Raw genomic sequence first — 17,304 nt, 5'->3', positions numbered from 1 at the left:
TCGCTGAAGTCTCACCTGTTCAGTACTGCCTTCAACCACTGAAGGTCACCTCACCTTCTGTCTCCTTTCTCTGTTCGTTTACTTATTTACTTATTTATCTATTTATTCATTTCCCTATGTTCTCTAAATCTCTGTAAAGCGTCTTTGAGTATATGAAAAGTGCTATATAAATGTAATGCATTATTATTATTATTATTATTAAAGAAAGCAAACTCAATGCTAGCATTTAGTTCGAGAGGGGTTGTCTACGAAAACAGGGATGTAATGCCGAGGCTCTATAAGGCGCTGGCAAGGCGGCATTTGGAATATCGTGGGCAGTTTTGGGCCCCATATCGGAGGAAGGATGTGCTGGCTCTGGAGAGGGTCCAGAGGAGATTTACAAGAACGATCCCAGGAATGAGTGGGTTAACCTATGATGAGCGTTTGTCGGCAATGGGCCTGTACTCGCTGGAGTTTAGAAGGATGAGGGGGTGGATCTCAGTGAAACTTACAGAATAGTGAAAAGCCTGGATAGAGTGGATGTGGAGAGGATGTTTCCACTAGTGGGAGAGTCTAGGACCAGAGGGCACAGCCTCAGAATTAAAGGACGTACCTTTAGAAAGGAGACGAGGAGAAATTTCTATAGTCGTCAGAGGGTGGTGAAACTGTGGAATTTATTGCCTGTGGAACCCAAGTCAATGGAAAATGTTAAGGCGGAGATTGGCAGATACTTGATTACTGCGGGTGTCAGGGGTTACGGGGAGAAGGCAGGAGAATGGGGTTGAGAGGGAGAGATAGATAAGCCGTGATTGAATGACGGAGTAGACTCGATGGGCCGAATGGCCTGATTCTGCTCCTACAAGTTATGAACGTACGAAATGAGGCCCCACAATGATGAGAACACGCCGTGTCTCTTAAGTCAAAAGTAAAAAGTCCAAATCTTGGCGCGCCGAGATGGGTTAATAGCAAACTGAACATCTTTGTAAGGCCTGGCACAGTTCCGAGTGGTGACTTAGTCTTGGTGAGAAGCCAGGAAAAGTGGTATGAGGGTTTGGCATCAGTATTCACCACACACACTTCCTATAGAAACATAGAAAACAGATGCAGGAGGAGGCCATTCGGCCCTTCAAGACCGCACCTCCATTCATTGTGATCATGGCTGATCGTCCACAATCAGTAACCCGTGCCTGCCTTCTCCCCATATCCCTTGATTCCACTAGCCCCTAGAGCTCTATCTAACTCTCTTTTAAATTCATCCAGTGAATTGGCCTCCACTGCCCTCTGTGGCAGAGAATTCCACACATTCACAACTCTCTGAGTGAAAAAGTTTCTTCTCACCTCAGTTTTAAATGGCCTCCCCTTGATAGCTATGTGGAATTTCTCCAACTAGTTCTCCAACGAGTTTCATTACCCTCCTGGTTAAGTTTACTGTTCGTGTACCTCCTTGTAAACTTCCACATGGCTGACATTCTACATTTCCTTAGCAGCATCTGCTTTGATCTGTCGTTTTCACAGCTTACCCCTACACATGTTTTTACACTCCCTCTCCCCTGACTCTCAGTCTGAAGGGTTAATTCCCGGAATAGCGGGACTGTCATATGTCGAAAGACTGGAGCGACTGGGCTTGTATACACTGGAATTTAGAAGGATGAGAGGGGATCTTATCGAAACGTATAAGATTATTAAGGGGTTGGACACGTTAGAGGCAGCAAACATGTTCCCAATGTTGGGGGTGTCCAGAACAAGGGGCCACAGTTTAAGAATAAGGGGTAGGCCATTTAGAACGGAGATGAGGAAAAACGTTTTCAGTCAGAGAGTTGTGAATCTGTGGAATTCTCTGCCTCAGAAGGCAGTGGAGGCCAATTCTCTGAATGCATTCAAGAGAGAGCTAAATAAAGCTCTTAAGGATAGCGGAGTCAGGGAGTATGGGGAGAAGGCAGGAACGGGGTACTGATTGAGAATGATCAGCCATGATCACATTGAATGGTGGTGCTGGCTCGAAGGGCCGAATGGCCTCCTCCTGCACCTATTGTCTATTGTCAATTGTCTATTGTCTATTGTGATCGTCCCCAATCAATAACCTGTGCCTGCCTTCTCCCCATATCCCTTGATTCCACTAGCCCCCAGAGCTCTCTCTACCTCTCTCTTAAATCCATCCAGTGATTTGACTTCCACTGGCCTCTGTGGCAGAGAATTCCACAAATTCACAACTCTCTGGTTGAAAAAGTTTTTTCTCACCTCAGTTTTAAATGGCCTCCCCTTTATTCTAAGACTGTGGCCATTGGTTCTGGACTCCCCCAACATTGGGAACATTTTTCCTGCATCTAGCTTGTCCAGTCCTTTTATAATTTTATATGTTTCTATAAGATCTCCTCTCATCCTTCTAAACTCCAGTGAATACAAGCCCAGTCTTTTCTATCTTTCCTCATATGACAGTCCCGCCATTCCAGGGATCAATCTCGTGAACCTACGCTGCACTGCCTCAATTACAAGGATGTCCTTCCTCAAATTAGGAGACCAAAACTGTACACAATACTCCAGATGTGGTCTTACCAGGGCCCTATACAACTGCAGAAGGACCTCTTTACTCCTGTACTGAAATGCTCTTGTTATGAAGGCCAACATTCTGTGGAATTCTCTGCCTCAGAAGGCAGTGGAGGCCAATTCTCTGAATGCATTCAAGAGAGAGCTAAATAAAGCTCTTAAGGATAGCAAAGTCAGGGGGTATGGGGAGAAGGCAGGAACGGAGTAGTGATTGAGAATGATCAGCCATGATCACATTGAATGGTGGTACTGGCTCGAAGGGCCGACTGGCCTCCTCCTGTACCTATTGTCTATTGTCTATTGAAGGGTCTCGTCCCGAAACGTCACCCATTCCTTCCCTCCCGAGATGCCGCCTGACCCGCTGAGTTACTCCAACATTTTGTGTCTACCTTCCAATTTGTACCAGCATCTGCAGTTATTTACCTACATTCCGATTGCGAGAGAGTGGGGTTGAGAGGGAGAGATAGATCAGCCACGATTGAATGGCGGAGTAGACTCGGAGGGCCGAATGGCCTCGTTCTGCTACCCCCCCTTTCACTCATCTCACGATTCTGCCGCCTCTCAGATCGCTGATGCCCAGAGGCTCCTTATAAAGGTCCGAGCTTGTGATCCGATTTCACTGGTCGGTTTGCTTGTGACCACCCTTGACCGGTTCCATGACTCTGCACATTTTCCCAGCCCGCGCGGGCGGCCTCCTCAAGTTACCAGAGGGCTAAGTCAACATGTTTGCCATTTAAGGGACTTGCTTGACTGATCTAAGGTTTCCATTGCCTGCCTGTGGGACTGCCTGTTGCTGGGTTTGCTCTAACTCCAGCCCGATCAGTTGGCCACGCTTGCAAGGCAAGCAGAACACAGCACAGTGCGGGGCAGATGAACAGGCCCTTCGGCCCACAATGTCCGTACTGAACGTGACGCCAATCTAATCTCCTCTGCCTCTGTGTGATCCCGATCCCTCCGTCTCCTGAATATCCATGGTTTAAATCGAAGGGAGACACAAGAGACAATAGGTGCAGGAGGAGGCCATTCGGCCCTTCGAGCCTGTACGCACCGCCATTCAATGTGATCATGGCTGATCATTCTCAATCAGTACCCCGTTCCTGCCTTCTCCCCATACCCCCTGACTCCGCTATCCTTAAGAGCTCTATCTAGCTCTCTCTTGAATGCATTCAGAGAATTGGCCTCCACTGCCTTCTGAGGCAGAGAATTCCACAGATTCACAACTCTCTGACTGAAAAAGTTCTTCCTCATCTCAGTTCTAAATGGCCTACCCCTTATTCTTAAACTGTGGCCCCTTGTTCTGGACTCCCCCAACATTGGGAACATGTTTCCTGCCTCTAACGTGTCCAACCCCTTAATAATCCTATACGTTTCGATAAGATCCCCTCTCATCCTTCTAAATTCCAGTGTGTACAAGCCTAGTCGCTCCAGTCTTTCAACATAAAATGCTGGAGTAACTCAGCAGGTCAGGCAGCATCTCTGGAGAGAAGGAATGGGCGACGTTTCAGGTCGAGACCCTTCTTCAGACTGAGAGTCAGGGGAGAGGGAGTCTGACAGTCTGAAGAAGGGTCTCGACCCGAAACGTCGCCCATTCCTTCTCTCCAGAGATGCTGCCTGACCCGCTGAGTTACTCCAGCTTTTTGTGATACCTGTCATTCATTGTGATCATGGCTGATCATCCACAATCAGTAACCCGTGCCTGCCTTCTCCCCATATCCCTTGATTCCGCTAGCCCCTAGAGCTCTATCGAACTCTCTTTTAAATTCATCCAGTGAATTGGCCTCCACTGCCCTCTGTGGCAGAGAATTCCACAAATTCACAACTCTCTGGGTGAAAAAGTTTCTTCTCACCTCAGTTTTAAATGGCCTCCCCTTTATTCTTGGACTGTATGGCCCCTGGTTCTGGACTCCCCCAACATTGGGAACATTTTTCCTGCATCTAGCTTGTCCAGTCCTTTTATGATTTTATACGTCTCTATAAGATCCCCTCTCATCCTTCTAAACTCCAGTGAATACAAGCCCAGTCTTTCCAATCTTTCCTCATACGACAGTCCCGCCATCCCGGGGATTAACCTCGTGAACCAACTCTCGTCTTTGGCATTTGTAAACTGGAATAAAGGTTCTGACTCTCTACCCTATCTATGCCTCTCATAATGTTTACACACAGTAGTTAGCTACATCCTTGCACCATCGCCCATAACAGCCGGTGCAATCTCTACCACTCCCACAACACATGCCCTCCAACCCCTGCAGTCTACACCCACCAACCGCCCCCACGGTAGAGATTGCACAGCCCGTTTTGGGTGGTAGTGCAAGGATTTAGGTAACTACTGGGGTTGCCAACTGTCCCATATTAGCCGGGACATCCTGTATATTGGGCTAAATTGGTTTGTCCTGTACGGGACCACCCTTGTTCCGTATTAGGCCTGGGGGGCGCTGTAGGCCCGGACACTGTAGGCCCGGGCACTGTAGGCCCGGACACTGTAGGCCCAGACACTGTAGGCCCAGACACTGCAGTCCCAGGGGCCGCTGTAGGCCCGGACACTCTAGGCCCCGACACTGTAGGCCCGGCGTGGACCCACTGGGCCGAAGGGCCCGTTTCCACGCTGTATCTCAGAAGTCTAAAGTAAAATAAAGACTAAAGAATTGTGCCCAGCAAAACATCTCGGATGTCCTAGTATGGAACAACTCATCTTGGGCGCAGATGCGGCGTAGACGGAGGAATTGGGAGCAGGGGAGCCGCTGTAGGCCTGGACGCTGTAGGCCCGGACAGTGTAGGCCCGCAGCCTCGGGCGCTGCCTAACGGAGGTTGCGTAGCAACCCGCCTCCCGGCCCGGGCGGCCGCCATTGGTGGAGCGGGAGCACGTGGCCGCTGACTGGGTGAGGTCACGTGGGGCGCGGGGCGGTGACGTCACCTTTTGTCCCTTATTTGGGAGTGAGAAAGTTGGCAACCTTTAGTAACTACTAAATCTTACTCTGGTGGTGTCAAGGGCTTCTTCCCTTGGCACCACTAGACATTGCGGCCTGGCGTCACTGAGGCAGGAGAAGGTATCTCTGGGTATCATCAACATGGACTCCAGGGCCCCGTGGATGCCCAGTTTCCAAAGGCGGCTCGGTGGCTAACAGTAAAGTTGCTGCCTTACAGCGCCAGAGACCCGGGTTCGATCCTGACTACCGGTGCTGTCTGTACGGAGTTTGTACGTTCTCCCCGTGACCTGCGTGAGTTTTCTCCGGGTGCTCTGGTTTCCTCCCACGCTCCAAAGACGTGCAGGTTTGTGAGCTAATTGGCTTCAGTACAATGGCAAATTGTCCCATGTGTGTGGGATAGTATTGGTGCACGGGACAATCGCTGGACGGTGGTGGGCCGAAGGGGTTGCTACCGCGCTGTATCTCTAAAGCAAACTAAACTAACGCGTGTCCACCCTGCTCCACTCCCCTCTCTCAAACACTCATCTTGCATTGCCATGCCCATAATTTCCCTTCTATCCCCTCTCCCTCCCATCCCCATAGAAACAAACATAGAAAATAGGTGCAGGAGGAGGCCATTTGGCCCTTCGAGCCAGCACCGCCATTCAATGTGATCATGGCTGATCATTCTCAATCAGTACCCCGTTCCTGCCTTCTCCCCATACCCCCTGTCTCCGCTATCCTTAAGAGCTCGATCTAGCTCTCTCTTGAATGCATTCAGAGAATTGGCCTCCACTGCCTTCTGAGACAGAGAATACCACTGATTCACAACTATCTGACTAAAAAAGTTTTTCCTCATCTCAGTTCAAAATAGCCTCCCCATTATTCTTAAACTGTGACCCCTTGTTCTGGACTCCCCCAACATTGGGAACATGTTTCCTGCCTCTAACGTGTCCAACCCCTTAATAATCTTATACGTTTCGATAAGATCTCCTCTCATCCTTCTAAATTCCAGTGTATACAAGCCTAGCCGCTCCAGTCTTTCAACGTACGACAGTCCCGCCATTCCGGGAATTAACCTAGTAAACCTACGCTGCACGCCCTCAATAGCAAGAATATCCTACCTTCCGATGCGGCGTAGACGGAGAAATTGGGAGATGGGGATAGAGTCTTTGCAGGGAGCAGGGTGGGAAGAAGTGTAGTCGTGAGAGAGTTTGTGGCAGTCAGTGGGTTTGTAATAGACCCACGTCAGTCAGAAGGCTATTTCTTGTGATGGAGACTGTGAGATCAAGAAAGGGGAGGGAGGTGTCGGAGGTGGTCCAAGTGAATTTGAGTGCAGGATGGAAATTGGTGGTGAAGTTTGATGAAGTCCATGAGTTCTGCACGGGTGCAGGAGGTAGCACCAATGCAGTCGTCAATGCTGACTGGTCAGCACGCCACAAAAGCTTTTCACTGTACCTCGGTACACGTGACAATAAACTAAACTCTAAACTCTAATACGAATCACCATTAGACACAGGCGACTGGCAGCTGGCTAATGTTGTGGCATTCTTTGCATTTTGTACTATCGTAGCAGGCCCTTCGGCCCAACATGCCCCAGCTACACTCGTCCCACCTGCCCGCGTTTGGCCCGTATCCCTCCAAACCTGGACACTGTAGGCCCAGACACTGCAGGCCCAGGGGCCGCTCTAGGCCCGGACACCTGTAGGCCCAGACACTGTAGGCCCAGGGGCCACAGTAGGCCTGGACACTGTAGGCCCAGACAGTGTAGGCCCGGGAGCCGCTGTAGGCCCGGACACTCTCCAAATGTTTCGTAAACGTTGCGATAGTCCCTGCCTCAACTACCTCCTCCGGCAGCTCGTTCCAAACACCCACCACACTTTGTGTGAAAACGTTATCTCCTCAGGTTCCTCAGTTACCCACCTGCCTGTGTCTACCCGATCTATTCCTCTCATGATTTTGTACACCTCTATAAGATCACCCCTCATCCTCCTGCACTCCAAGGAACAGAGTCCCAGCCTGCTCAACCTCTCCCTGTAGCTCAGGCCCTCAAGTCCTGGCAACATCCTCGTAAATCTTTTCTGCACCCACTCCAGCTTGACAACATCTTTCCCTACAACATGGTGCCGAAAACTAAACACAATACTCGAAATGTTCTTCCTTTTTGCTTTAGGGGCGGTCACGGTGGCGCAGCGGTAGAGTTGCTGCCTTACAGCACCAGAGACGCAGGTTCAATCCCGACTACGGGCGCTGTCTGTACGGAGTTTGTACGTTCTCCCCGTGACCTGCGTTGGATTTTCTCCGATATCTTCGGTTTCCTCCCACACTCCAAAGACGTGCAGGTTTGTCGGTTAATTGGCTTGGGTTTGCATACTTGGTATAAGTGTAAATTGTCCCAAGGGTGTGCAGGCTTGTGTTAGTTTGCGGGGCTCGCTGGTCGGCGCCGAGGCGGTGGACTTTGACTAATGGCACCACAACATGGCAGCACCTGCATGTGCAACGTATGCAAAAGGAATTTCACTGTGCAGTTGTAAGAAGGTTGGTACGGTGGCGCAGCGGTAGAGTTGCTGCCTTACAGCGAATGCAGCGCCGGAGACCCGGGTTCCATCCCGACTACGGGCGCTGTCTGTACGGAGTTTGTACGTTCTCCCCCCGTGACCTGCGCAGGTTTGCTCCGAGATCTTCGGTTTCCTCCCACACTCCAAAGAAGTGCAGGTTTGTAGGTTAATTGGCTTGGTAAATGTTAAAATTGTCCCCAATGTGTGTAGGATAGTGTTAGTGTGCGGGGATCGCAGGTCGGCACGGACACAGTGGGCCGAAGGGCCTGTTTCCGCGCTGTGTCTCTAAACTAAACTAAACTAAACTAATGGAACAGTACAGCATAGGAACGGGCCCTTCAGCCCACAATAGAATTCAAAGCCACAGATGATCCCTTTCACTTTGAAGTTGTCTTTGACACTTCCACACTTGAAAAAAAGGTTCTGACTGTCTACCCTGTCTAAGCCTCTCATAATGTTCAGGTGTCTCTCCAGCCTCCGACGATCCAGACTAAAACAGTCCAAGTATCTCCAACTTTCCTTACAGCTAATACTCTCTAATCCAAGCAGCATCTCTTCTGCACCCTCTCCAAAGCATTCCACATCCTTCCTGTAATCCACTAATGGCGGCAAAAACAAGGAGGCAGATTATTATCTCAATGGTGTCAGATTAGGTAAAGGGGAAGTGCAACGAGACCTGGGTGTCCTTGTACACCAGTCACTGAATGTAAGCGTGCAGGTACAGCAGGCAGTGAAGAAAGTCAATGGCATGTTGGCCTTCACAACGAGAGGATTTGAGTAAAGGAGTAAAGTGGTCCTTCTGCAGTTGTACAGGGCCCTGGTGAGACCACACCTGGAGTATTGTGTGCAGCTTTGGTCTCCTAATTTGAGGAAGGACATCCTTGCTATTGAGGCAGTGCAGCGTAGGTTCACCAGGTTAATCCCCGGGATGGCGGGACTGTCATATGAGGAAAGATTGGAAAGACTGGGCTTGTATTCACTGGAGTTTAGAAGGATGAGAGGGGATCTTATAGAGACGTATAAAATTATAAAAGGACTGGACAAGCTAGATGCAGGAAAAATGTTCCCAATGTTGGGGGAGTCCAGAACCAGGGGCCACAGCCTTAGAATAAAGGGGAGGCCATTTAGAACTGAGGTGAGAAGGAACTTTTTTACCCAGAGAGTTGTGAATTTGTGGAATTCTCTGCCACAGAAGGCAATGGAGGCCAATTCACTGGATGAATTAAAAGAGAGTTAGATAGAGCTCTGGGGGCTAGTGGAATCAAGGGATATGGGGAGAAGGCAGGCACGGGTTACTAATTGTGGATGATCAGCCATGATCACAATGAATGGCGGTGCTGGCTCGAAGGGCCGAATGGCCTCCTCCCATTATGGCATTATGTTGCTAATGGGGTGATCAGAACTGCACACACTACTCCACATACAGACTCACCAAAGTCCTATAGAGCTGCATGATAACTTCAAGTCTCTTACACTCAGCGCCCCGACCGATGGAGGCAAGCAGACCGTAAGTCTTCTTTACTACTTAGAGTCACAGAGTGATACAGTGTGGAAACAGGCCCTTTGGCCAAAGTTGCCCACACCGGCCAACTACATTACACCAGCTACCCTAGTCCCACCTGCCTGCATTTGGTCCATATCCCTCCAAACCTGTCCTATCCATGTACCCGTTTAATTGTTTCTTAAACTTTGGGATAGTCCCAGCCTCAACTACCTCCTCTGGCAGCTCGTTCCATACACCCACCACCCTCTGTGTGAAAAAGTTACCCCTCAGATTCCTATTAAATCTTTCCCCCTTCACCTTAAACCTGTATCCTCTGGTCCTCGATTCCCCTACTCTGGGCAAGAGACTCTGTGCATCTACCCGATCTATTCCTCTCATGATTTTGTACACCTCTATAAGATCAGCCCTCATCCTCCTGCGCTCCATGGAATAGAGATCTAGCCTACTCAACCTCACCCTGTAGCTCACACCCTCTAGTCCTGGCAACATCCTCGTAAATCTTCTCTGCCCCCTTTACAGCTTAACAGCAAATGATCATTTCAATGCTTGTGTTGCCTTGGTTAAAAACCTATAGCTTATGATAGTTTATTCTACAGGACTTTGGTTAGGGTGCATTTGGAATATTGTGTGTCGTTCTGGCTACATGAAAGATGGAGGGGGCTTTGGAGAGGGGTGCAGAGGAGGTTGACCAGAACGCTGCCTGGATCAGAGGGGTTCAGCTCCAGGGTGAGGTTGGACAGACTTGGATCGTTTTCCCTGGAACCTTGAAGATTAAAGGGAGACTTGATGGCTGTATATAAAATGCTGAGAGGCATAGATAGGGTAGACAGTCAGAACCTTGCTCCCCAGGGTGGAGAAGCCCAACACTAGAGGGCGTAGCTGTAAGTTGAGAGGGGGAAAGTTTAATGGAGATGTTGGGGGGCAGGTTTTTTTTACACAGAGAGTGGTGGGGGCCTGGAACGTGCTGCCAGTGGTGGTGGTGGTGGGGGCCTGGAACGTGCTGCCAGGGGTAGTGGTGGAGGCCGATACGATAGTGGTGTTTAGTTTAGTTTAGTTTAGAGATGCAGCGCGGAAACAGGCCCTTCGGCCCACCGGGTCCGCGCCGACCAGCGATCCCCGCACACTAACACTATCCTACACACACTGGGGACAATTTTTACATTTATCCCAAGCCAATTAACCTACAAACCTGCACGTCTTTGGAGTGTGGGAGGAGACGGAAGATCTCGGAGAAAATCCACGCAGGTCACAGGCAGAACGTACAAGCTCCGTACAGACGGCACCCGTAGTAACATAGAAACATAGAAAATAGGTGCAGGAGTAGGCCATTCGGCCCTTCAAGCCTGCACCGCCATTCAATATGATCATGGCTGATCATCCAGCTCAGTAACCTGTACCTGCCTTCTCTCCATACCCCCTGATCCCTTTAGCCACAAGGGCCACATCTAACTCCCTCTTAAATATAGCCAATGAACTGGCCTCAACTACCTTCTGCGGCAGAGAATTTCACAGACTCACCACTCTCTGTGTGAAGAAATGTTTTCTCATCTCGGTCCTAAAAGACTTCCCCCTTATCCTTAAGCTGTGACCCCTGGTTCTGGACTTCCCCAACATCGGGAACAATCTTCCTGCATCTAGCCTGTCCAACCCCTTAAGAATTTTGTAAGTTTCTATAAGATCCCCCCTCAATCTTCTAAATTCCAGCGAGTACAAGCCGAGTCTATCCAGTCTTACTTCATATGAAAGTCCTGCCATCCCAGGGATCAATCTGGTGAACCTTCTCTGTACTCCCTCTAAGGCTAGAATGTCTTTCCTCAGATTAGGAGACCAAAACTGTACGGAATGGCCCATTCCTGTGGAGGAAGGAACGGCAGATGCTGGTTTTACACCGAAGATGGACACAAAAAGCTGGAGTAACTCAGCGGGACGGGCAGCATCTCTGGAGAAGAAGGAATGGGTGACGTTTCTGATCAAGACCTTCAGACTGAGAGTCAGGGGAGAGGGAAAATAGAGATATGAAGAGGTGCAAAGAATAATGAATGAAAGGTACGCAAAAGAACAACTCAAAGCCAGCAACGACGATCAAGGAAAGGTGGAGCCCACAATGATCCATTGTTGGCTGCGGGGAAGGTGAAACCAATGAGTGAAACTCAGGGCGCAACAGTGAAACTAGTACAACGACTATGGTGGGGGAGGGGCGGAGGGAGAGGGGATGAGGGTTACTTGAAGTTAGAGAAATCAATTCCTGGTCTTATAGACAATAGGCAATAGACAATAGGTGCAGGAGTGGGCCATTCGGCCCTTCGAGCCAGCACCGCCATTCAATGTGATCATGGCTGATCATTCTCAATCAGTACCCCGTTCCTGCCTTCTCCCCATACCCCCTGACTCCGCTATCCTTAAGAGCTCTATCTAGCTCTCTCTTGAATGCATTCAGAGAATTGGCCCCCACTGCCTTCTGAGGCAGAGAATTCCACAGATTCACAACTGTCTGAGTGAAAAAGTTTTTCCGTTCTAAATGGCCTACCCCTTATTCTTAAACTGTGGCCCCTGGTTCAGGACTCCCCCAACATCGGGAACATGTTTCCTGCCTCTAGCGTGTCCAATCCCTTAATAATCTTATATGTTTCAATGTTCTATGTTCTATGTTCTAGTAGCTTGCACATGTCCTTCACGTTCAGATTACCAACAATATATAAATGACCTTAAATAGACAGAAACACATTAGAGACACACAAGCTCGGTGCCCGTAGTTTAAATTCACAGCAACTGACATGAAAACAGGCCCTTCGGCCCACCGAGCCCATGCCAACAAGAGGCACAAAATGCTGGAGTAACTCAGCGGGTCAGGCAGCATCTCCGGAGAGAAGGAATGGGTGACGTTTCGGGTCGAGACCCTTCCTTCAGACTGACCTGAAGTCAGACTGATGAAGGGTTCGACCCGAAGGTTCACGGGGAGAGCCGTACAAACTCCGTACAGACAACACCCATGGTCAGGATCAAGCTGCCTACCCCTGTTCCGGGCTTACGTCCGTGCCCGCGTGTCCCTGGAGAGGGAACACGCGGTGTCCACGGGGACTCTGGTGGCCTTCCGGGAACGCTGGTCGCCGCGGGGGGGTTGAATGTATTGTTGACAGAGATGGCGGGATTTTAATGTGATAATTGTTTAATTTGTAAACTGCCGATACAGGCGGCTTTTGTTTGATCACATTTTGCTTAGTATGTTTGTATGTTTTTCTTTGGAATAAAACTTTTATATATAAAAATTAAAGAAATTAAAAAATTTTTTTTTTAAAGTGGTCAGGATCAACACCCGGGTCTGCAGCGCTGTGAGGCAGCGGCTTAACTAGATTGAATGACAGGGTGGAGAGGCCTATCAATGATTTGAACAATCTAGCGGAATCAAGGGATATGGGGAGAAGGCAGGCACGGGTTACTGATTGTGGACGATCAGCCATGATCACAATGAATGGTGGTAATAGACAATAGACAAAAAGTGCAGGAGGAGGCCATTCGGCCCACCGAGCCAGCACCACCATTCAATGTGATCATGGCTGATCATTCTCAATCAGTACCCCGTTCCTGCCTTTTCCCCATACCCCCTGACTCCGCTATCCTTAAGAGCTCTATCTAGCTCTCTCTTGAATGCATTCAGAGAATTGCCCTCCACTGCCTTCTGAGGCAGAGAATGCCACAGATTCACAACTCTCTGACTGAAAAAGTTTTTCCTCATCTCAGTTCTAAATGGCCTGCCCCTTATTCTTAAACTGTGGCCCCTTGTTCTGGACTCCCCCAACATTTGGGAACATGTTTCCTGCCTCTAATGTGTCCAATCCCTTAATAATCTTATACGTTTCGATAAGATCTCCTCTCATCCTTCTAAATTCCAGTGTATACAAGCCTAGTCGCTCCAGTACAGGCCCAGTCGCTCCAGTACAAGCCCAGTCGCTCCAGTTGGTGCTGGCTCAAAGGGCCGAATGGCCTATTTTCTATCTTTGTATGTTTCTAATCCTACATGAAGCTTTGAGGCCGTTATGAGCAAGGGGATGGGGGCATTCAGCATGTGGAACATGCCAGCTGTGAAACCTTACGGTCTATAAAGCTGACAGCCTGATCTCAGGAGATTGATTACTGTCTATGCCTGCAAGGGGTTATAATCCTGACCTAAACTACCGCAACAAGGTCATTGAATGTAAACGCTCTGACTCTGCTCCCCAGTCTCCGATGTTATGGCCTTGTGCTGGGACACAACCTTGTATCTCTCTTCAAAGTAAACTATACGGTGGCACGGCGGTAGAGTTGCTGCCTCACATCGCCGGAGACCCGGGTTCCATCCTGACTACGGGCGCTGTCTGTACGGAGATTGCACCTTCCCCGCCCGTGACCTGCGTGGGTTTTCTCCGGGCGCTCCGGTTTCCTCCCACGCTCCAAAGACGTTCAGGTTTGTGAGCTAATTGGCTTCTCAGTACAATGGCAAATTGTCCCATGTGTGTGGGATAGTATTAGTGCACGGGACGATTGCTGGACGGTGGTGGGCCGAAGGGGTTGCTTCCGCGTTGTACCTCTAAAGCAAACTAAACTAACACGTGGTCACCCTGCTCCACTACCCTCTCTCGAACACACTTCTTGCATTGCCATGCCCATAATTTCCCTTTTATCCCCTCTCCCTCCCATCCCCATAGAAACAAACATAGAAAATAGGTGCAGGAGGAGGCCATTCGGCCCTTCAAGCCAGCACCACCATTCAATGTGATCACGGCTGATCATCCACAATCAGTACCCCGTTCCTGCCTTCTCCCCATACCCCCTGACTCCGCTATCCTTAAGAGCTCTATCGAGCTCTCTCTTGAATGCATTCAGAGAATTGGCCTCCACTGCCCTCTGAGGCAGAGAATTCCACAGATTCACAACTCTCTGACTGAAAAAGTTTTTCCTCATCTCCGTTCTAAATGGCCTACCCCTTATTCTTAAACTGTGGCCCCTTGTTCTGAACTCCCCCAACATTGGGGACATGTTTCCTGCCTCTAACGTGTCCAACCCCTTAATAATCTTATATGTTTCAATAAGATCCCCTCTCATCCTTCTAAATTCCAGTGTAGACAAGCCTAATCGCTCCAGTGTTTCAACTGGACCACAGAGAGTTGTGGACGCAGCCCAAACCATCACACAAACCAACCTCCCTTCCACTGACTCCATCTACACCTCACGTTGCCTCGGCAAGGCCAGCAGCATCATCAAGGACTCGATTGTAATCATGTACAGTCTTTCCGCTGTCTGGTTAGCACGCAACACAAAAGCTTTTCACTGTACCTCAGTATACGTGACAATAAACGTAGAAACATAGAAAATAGGTGCAGGAGTAGGCCATTCGGCCCCTCGAGCCAGCACCGCCATTCAATATGATCACGGTTGATCATCCACAATCAGAACCCTGTTCCTGCTTTTTCCCCATATCCCTTGATTTCATTAGCCCTAAGAGCTAAATCTAACTCTCTCTCGAATACATCCAGTGAATTGGCCTCCACTGCCTTCTGAGGCAGAGAATTCCACAGATTCACAACTCTCTGGGTGAAAAAGTTTTTCCTTCACCTCAGTTTTAAATGGGCTACCCCTTATTCTTAGACTGTGTGTCCCCTGGTTCTGGACTCCCCCTAACATTGGGAAAATTTTTCCTGCATCTAGCTTGTCCAGTCCTTTTATAATTTTATACGTCTCTATGAGATCCCCTCTCATCCTTCTAAACTCCAGCGAATACAAGCTCGGTCTTTCCGATCTTTCCTCATACGACAGTCCCGCCACTCCCTGGGGATTAACCTGGTGAACCTACGCTGCACTGCCTCAATAGCAATCCCGTTAGAGTTCTACATGTTTCCAGGCGATTCTATAAGAGGAAACTAAGCGCCGCCGCGCGAGACCGAGAACGCTCACCTCACTGACTATGGTCGAGGCGTATTGGTCGGTGCTGTAGACCCATCCGTCAACACAGGGCTCCGTCTCTGTCTGGTTGAGTCCCTCTTGCCTCTTGAACCTGCTGCACCGGCTGTATGCCTGCTTGCCCCCGTCCTCCTGGAGGGGCAGCAGCAGGCTCTGGTTCACCAGGGCGGCGTGCTGGAAGCTGACGTTGCTGGAGGTGTTGGCCAGGCGGCAGTGGTGCTGGGGCGTGTCGGTCAGGAAGACCATCGACAGCCCCACGTATCCGTTCGGGATGATTCCCACGCTGAGCAGGAAGAAGATGCGCTTCTGGTAAAACCCCCACTCGCCCAGGAACGCTGTGGTCTTGTCGTAGTCCTGCATTCTCTGCTGCTCCCGAAGGCTAACGGGGCCACAGTCGGCCGGGATTCTTCACCTAGGGAGAGAGAGGGGGAGAGAGAGAGAGAGAGAGAGGCTCCTCGTTGGAAACTCCACCAGGAGTTTCTGTCCTGTCCCGTCCCGTCCCGTCTCGGAACAATTCCCGATCACAATAAGCGGAAACAAAGTGGACGAACCCGTCGCAGTGTTCAGCAGAGAGTTGACAGAGCGATCAGCTCGACAACAACATCTTCATTACCACACAGCAACTAATCTGTGCCTATTTATTGCATGTTAATGCTTTACCAGGTGAATCGATGCCTATCACTGAAATATCCTACTGTATCTGACCATTTGCAAAGTGGGCTTCTGGCTCCCCCCCCACCCATCCCGAATGTGCCTTAATTGGCTCCTACTCGATTGAGGGACATGGCTTCTCCAAGCCTATTAATATATATGCCTCCGATCTTTCAAAGAACGAGAGAATCTCGTTATTAATATCTAAATGATATCAGTAGCTGCGACAAGCTAATGGCTTTAACAGATTGCGCTGTTAAAATTATAAAAGGACCGGACAAGCTAGATGCAGGATAAATGTTCCCAATGTTGGAGGAGTCCAGAACCAGGGGCAACACACAGTCTAAGAATAAAGGGGAGGCCGTTTAAAACTGAGGTGAGAAAAAAACCTTTACACCCAGAGAGTTGTGAATTTGTGGAATTCTCTGCCACAGAGGGTAGCGGAGGCCAATTCACTGGATGGATTTAAAAGAGAGTTAGATGGAACTCTGGGGGCTAGTGGAATCAAGGGGTATGGGGAGAAGGCAGGCACGGGTTACTGATTGTGGATGATCAGCCGTGATCACAATGAATGGCGATGTTGGCTCGAAGGGCCGAATGGCCTCCTCCTGCACCTATTTTCTATGTTAAAACAATTTTGCTGCTGGTTCATGTAGGGCAACCTCAAATATATCACAACTTTTATATTTCTTCATTCTCTAACTTTGCCTTTAATGCTTTAATAACAGATTAGTGTAGTGTAGTGTCGTTTCGTGGAATATACGTTAGTGTCATTTAATGTAGTTTAGTTTGGTTTGGTTTAGTTTAGTGCAGTTTGATTTAGTTAGTTTAGTGGAGTTTATTTTAGTGTCCTTTAGTGCAGTTTAGAGTAGTTTAGTATAGCATAGTTTCGTGTCATCGAGACATGGAGTGATTCGCTGTATGAACAGGCCCTTCGGCCCAACTTGCCCACACCGGCCAACATGTCCCAGCTACACTAGTCCCACAACTCCCTCCTCTGGCAGCTCGTTCCATACACCCACCAGCCTTTGTGTGAAAAAGTCACCCCCCCAGGTTCCTACTAAATCTTTTCCCATTCACCGTAAAAGTTTAGTGCCACTTCGTGTAGATTTAGATTTAGATTTAGAGATACAGCGCAGAAACAGGCCCTTCGGCCCACCGGGTCCGTGCCGCCCAGCGATCCCCGCACACTAACACTATCCTACACCCACTAGGGACAATTTTTACATTT

At 49.3% G+C, this 17,304-nt stretch overlaps 1 protein-coding gene across 1 annotated transcript in view; it reads right to left on the bottom strand.

Annotated features, from left to right (window-relative positions):
- LOC144592488 (organic cation/carnitine transporter 2-like) overlaps positions 1-15,782 on the bottom strand; it is a 60,062-nt gene extending 44,280 nt beyond the window's left edge. Inside the window, exon 1 of the mRNA XM_078397086.1 lies at positions 15,417-15,782. Coding sequence (XP_078253212.1) covers positions 15,417-15,782 — 366 coding nt within the window. The remainder of the gene's footprint in view (positions 1-15,416) is intronic.
- Positions 15,783-17,304: the final 1,522 nt, after the last annotated feature.

This window comes from Rhinoraja longicauda, chromosome 3 (assembly GCF_053455715.1).
Source record: "Rhinoraja longicauda isolate Sanriku21f chromosome 3, sRhiLon1.1, whole genome shotgun sequence".
NCBI classification, from domain to species: domain Eukaryota; kingdom Metazoa; phylum Chordata; class Chondrichthyes; order Rajiformes; family Arhynchobatidae; genus Rhinoraja; species Rhinoraja longicauda.
This window is presented reverse-complemented; position numbering and strand designations above follow the sequence as displayed.